This window comes from Anoplophora glabripennis, unplaced genomic scaffold (assembly GCF_000390285.2).
Source record: "Anoplophora glabripennis isolate ALB-LARVAE unplaced genomic scaffold, Agla_2.0 scaffold608, whole genome shotgun sequence".
NCBI lineage: Eukaryota > Metazoa > Arthropoda > Insecta > Coleoptera > Cerambycidae > Anoplophora > Anoplophora glabripennis.
Window position 1 is genome coordinate 53763 of NW_019416815.1, and position 5303 is coordinate 59065.

Below are 5303 nucleotides of genomic sequence, written 5' to 3' on the forward strand. Positions count from 1 at the left end.
ATATACGGAACGAAATATCCACGGCATCCGCTATTCATCTGGAGACGTAGAATATAGTGCGCTGAACGCTATACTTGAAGATCATTTGCTGTGTACCGATATAATTTATGTGAAAGGACGTGAACAGCGGGATTATTTAGAGAAAATACTACCGCAATTGGTTCCCTCCAGCTGGCAGCACTTACCCAATGTGGTAAACGTTGAAAAATGTGAAAATTACTGGGATAACCCCCCACCACGTTTCCAAGTAGATGTACTCCGTTGTTCATATCATATGAATCCAAATAAAACAGTCAGATGCAGCAGGCGGAACTGCGAAGATCTTTTCCTTTGGGTATACAACCTATTGCCGCAATGAAGAAGAAAACAGTTACTTTCGACGAATCTAAAAATAAAGTGCATCTAATGAAAACGTGGACTTTTGCATCTACTGCAGCTCGGCGTAGATACTGGGAATTCTTTGCTGCGGATAGAGATAGATTTAAGAGAAGAATTGAAACTACTTCTAAAATTCTCAAGCTATTATTAGATAAACATCTTGAAAAAATTCGCCAACTAAAATCTGAAATAATACATTACACCAACCAGTGTAAAATGGCTAAATAGTTTCAAAAGATGAACATTCAAGACAACTGGGATGATGTATTTGCGAATCCTCATCGATTTTCCGCAGCGAAGAATGGACCTACATCTACAAGAATTGTACCAATTACGTTATAATATTATATTTATTATATTTTAATATGCTTAATATATGTTTACTTGTCCTTGTTTGTTTTATTTCCTCTCTCCCTCTACCTTTCATGAATAAGAAAAACCAGTTATAAGACTTTACAAATCATTATGTACCTCATTCGTTTATAGACAGTGGTCTGTTGCTTAACAACAATGGTCGTTTTACGTTCCAATTTCATAATTTTAACTGCAGTACTACAAAATGTGTTGTACGTACATGATATACACAACGTACACGAAATGTATGTATGCTACAGANATTTGAATTGAATTTGAATTGAATTTGAATTGAATTTGAATTGAATTTGAATTGAATTTGAATTGAATTTGAATTGAATTTGAATTGAATTTGAATTGAATTTGAATTGAATTTGAATTGAATTTGAATTGAATTTGAATTGAATTTGAATTGAATTTGAATTGAATTTGAATTGAATTTGAATTGAATTTGAATTGAATTTGAATTGAATTTGAATTGAATTTGAATTGAATTTGAATTGAATTTGAATTGAATTTGAATTGAATTTGAATTGAATTTGAATTGAATTTGAATTGAATTTGAATTGAATTTGAATTGAATTTGAATTGAATTTGAATTGAATTTGAATTGAATTTGAATTGAATTTGAATTGAATTTGAATTGAATTTGAATTGAATTTGAATTGAATTTGAATTGAATTTGAATTGAATTTGAATTGAATTTGAATTGAATTTGAATTGAATTTGAATTGAATTTGAATTGAATTTGAATTGAATTTGAATTGAATTTGAATTGAATTTGAATTGAATTTGAATTGAATTTGAATTGAATTTGAATTGAATTTGAATTGAATTTGAATTGAATTTGAATTGAATTTGAATTGAATTTGAATTGAATTTGAATTGAATTTGAATTGAATTTGAATTGAATTTGAATTGAATTTGAATTGAATTTGAATTGAATTTGAATTGAATTTGAATTGAATTTGAATTGAATTTGAATTGAATTTGAATTGAATTTGAATTGAATTTGAATTGAATTTGAATTGAATTTGAATTGAATTTGAATTGAATTTGAATTGAATTTGAATTGAATTTGAATTGAATTTGAATTGAATTTGAATTGAATTTGAATTGAATTTGAATTGAATTTGAATTGAATTTGAATTGAATTTGAATTGAATTTGAATTGAATTTGAATTGAATTTGAATTGAATTTGAATTGAATTTGAATTGAATTTGAATTGAATTTGAATTGAATTTGAATTGAATTTGAATTGAATTTGAATTGAATTTGAATTGAATTTGAATTGAATTTGAATTGAATTTGAATTGAATTTGAATTGAATTTGAATTGAATTTGAATTGAATTTGAATTGAATTTGAATTGAATTTGAATTGAATTTGAATTGAATTTGAATTGAATTTGAATTGAATTTGAATTGAATTTGAATTGAATTTGAATTGAATTTGAATTGAATTTGAATTGAATTTGAATTGAATTTGAATTGAATTTGAATTGAATTTGAATTGAATTTGAATTGAATTTGAATTGAATTTGAATTGAATTTGAATTGAATTTGAATTGAATTTGAATTGAATTTGAATTGAATTTGAATTGAATTTGAATTGAATTTGAATTGAATTTGAATTGAATTTGAATTGAATTTGAATTGAATTTGAATTGAATTTGAATTGAATTTGAATTGAATTTGAATTGAATTTGAATTGAATTTGAATTGAATTTGAATTGAATTTGAATTGAATATGAATTTTGAATTTTTGCTAACAATACAATTAATAATATATCAGGTTACAATTTATACCAAAAAGCAAGTCTGAACCTGTAGAAAACAGGTCTGAACCAGTAGAAAACAAGTCTGGACATGTAGAAAACAGGTTTGAACCTGTAGAAAACAAGTCTGGACATGTAGAAAACAGGTTTGAACCTGTAGAAAACAAGTCTGGACCTGTAGGAAACAGGTCTGAACAACTAGAAAACAAGTCTGGACCTATAGAAAACATGTCTTAAATTGAGGTGACCATGACCCCAGACGACCAGGGGGCCATGACCTTGACATGACCTTGACCCCAGGCGACCTGAGGTCGATGACCTTGACTTGACCTTGACGTGACCTTGACCCCAGACGACCAGGGGGTCATGACCTTGACATGACCTTGGCGTGACTGACCACAGACGGCCAGAGGTCATGACATTGACTTGACCTTGGCGTGACCTTGACCCCAGACGACCGGGGGGTCATGACCTTGACATGACCTTGACCTCTGACGATCAGAGGTCAAAGACCTTAACGTGACCTTGGTCTAGAATGATGCAATACCGGATAAGAATGATGCAATGCTGTTTGGAGGTCATTGCCCTCGAATGATGCAATACCAGATAAGATTGATGGGAAAGGAAATAATATATCAGGTTAAAGTTTATGCTAGCGTGGCAGTATTAAAGGAAATAATATATCAGGTTACAGTTTATGCTAAAAAACAGGTCTGAACCGGTAGAAACTTGTCCTCGAATGCTGCAATACCAGATAAGAATGATGTAATGCTGTTTGGAGGTCATTACCCTCGAATGATGCAATACCAGATAAGAATGATGCAATGCTGTTAAAGGAAATAATATATCAGGTTACAGTTTATACTAAAAAACAGGTCTGAACTTGTAGAAACTTGTCCTCGAATGCTGCAATACCAGATAAGAATGACGCAATGCTGTTTGGAGGTCATTGACCTACCCTTATCGTGATTGAATTTTAAATTTACCACCAACTGGCCATGTGACGTTACTTCCATGCCACCATGATACTTCTTATATGACGATACTTCCATGCCGCCATGATACGTCTTGTATGACGTCACTTCCATGCTGCCATGACACTTCTTGCATGTTAACACCCACGCATCTCTTGCACAACGACAATGACCACAAGAAGTCGCTGAAGGAGCGCGCCGAACTCGATGAACACTGAACATGTGGTGACCTTGACCCCAGGTGACCTTGACCCCAGGTGACCTTGACACGACCTTGACCCCTGGTGACCTTGGGGTGACCTTGACCCCATGTGACCTTGCCACGTCACTTCCTGATCCACAAACCGCCTCATATATCTACTAACGAATGATCTTCGTACATTGACCAGTTTTGACTAATACAGGTTAAGGTTAGACCATTCAGTTGAAACTGTGCCCCATTAAGTCTTATCTTATGCGCATATTCACTATTCATCATTGGAAATGCCAAACAATATTTTCAGATTTCATACGATGAAATAATGTGTAAGAAAACATCAGCGTTTCACAAAGTATTTAACTGGCAATTAAATAAATATAAATATGGCGGTCAGTTTTCAGATTATAGATGTATGAAATTGATCTCTTGTCTGAAAAACATATATTACTTCCATGATATTACAGTGCCCCTCTAATTAGGTTTCCACAGTTGTGGCGTACCAGCCTATATTTCAATTCTGCCATCTACTCATAGGAAATACAACTACAATCTCCTATCTTTATCCTCCCATTAGTTAGTAACAGAGCGACGGACGGATGGAAGGAGTTACTTAAAAAGTTTTCTCTAATACTAATAACGTGTCATAGTCTCCTACGCCATAAGCCTGAAGACAATAATAAAATTGTTTGTACAGTTCATAATGACTTTCATTAGAGAATAGTATTTAGCAACCAAACGATACATATTTTTTATGCAAACACCCCTTTTCTCGAAACCAATATTCGATCTACCACAATGTTATGTAACAGGTTCGTTGACATTAGAATAAAAAACAGAAGAATGGTCATGCAGATCTGTTTTAAGTCAGGTCAGCCTTCTTATAGATGGTCCATGGGCTGAAGCAAATCAAAAATTAGTTTGCTAAGTAGAAGAAATATTACGATTATCACAGGACTTTTAACGGAGTATGGATATTTTGATAAACACCTCAATAGAATAGGGCAGAGCACAAACGTAAGTACAGGTTGTGCGGGCACGACGATTATGATTACATATTCTCTGTCACCGTGGTGAAAAGACGTAGATACCTGGAAGCAGCATTTCTGTCACCTCAGGGCATTAAAGAGTATCCAGTAAAGCTAATGTTTGACCTTGCACGTATAATGGGCCTATTTTTAAACACTCTTACTAGCGGCAGGCACAATGGGTCTGAGCTCTGGGGGCAACCAGCTCGCGTTTCACAACAATAACGACAAGACCTCATATTTTCGCCAGACCCTGTGCAAAACCATACTTATCGTATCAACTTCAACGTTACCTGTTTACGTGGGTGTTGTACAATAATGAACACGTAATATTGACAGTTGGTAGAAGCAAGCGCAAAAAAGCAAACGCCTAGGTGGGGAATTCTGGAAGGAAGCCTAAATAGTTGAAGATAGGTAGTTGAAGTGAGAAGAGTATGGAGATGGGTAGTAAAACGATCGGCGGGCAGTGTGTCAAAAATAGTGAAAAAATAAAAGTGTTTAACCGGTGGAAAGTTCTAAATATTTTCAGATTTATCGGATCAGTACTTTCCGAGATATCGATAGTGGCGATTCCTGGTGGGACACCCTGTATATTG

At 33.6% G+C, this 5303-nt stretch overlaps 1 protein-coding gene across 1 annotated transcript in view; it reads left to right on the top strand.

Annotated features, from left to right (window-relative positions):
• LOC111691950 overlaps positions 1–2746 on the top strand; it is a 16040-nt gene extending 13294 nt beyond the window's left edge. Inside the window, exon 5 of the mRNA XM_023455503.1 lies at positions 2527–2746. Coding sequence (XP_023311271.1) covers positions 2527–2746 — 220 coding nt within the window. The remainder of the gene's footprint in view (positions 1–2526) is intronic.
• Positions 2747–5303: the final 2557 nt, after the last annotated feature.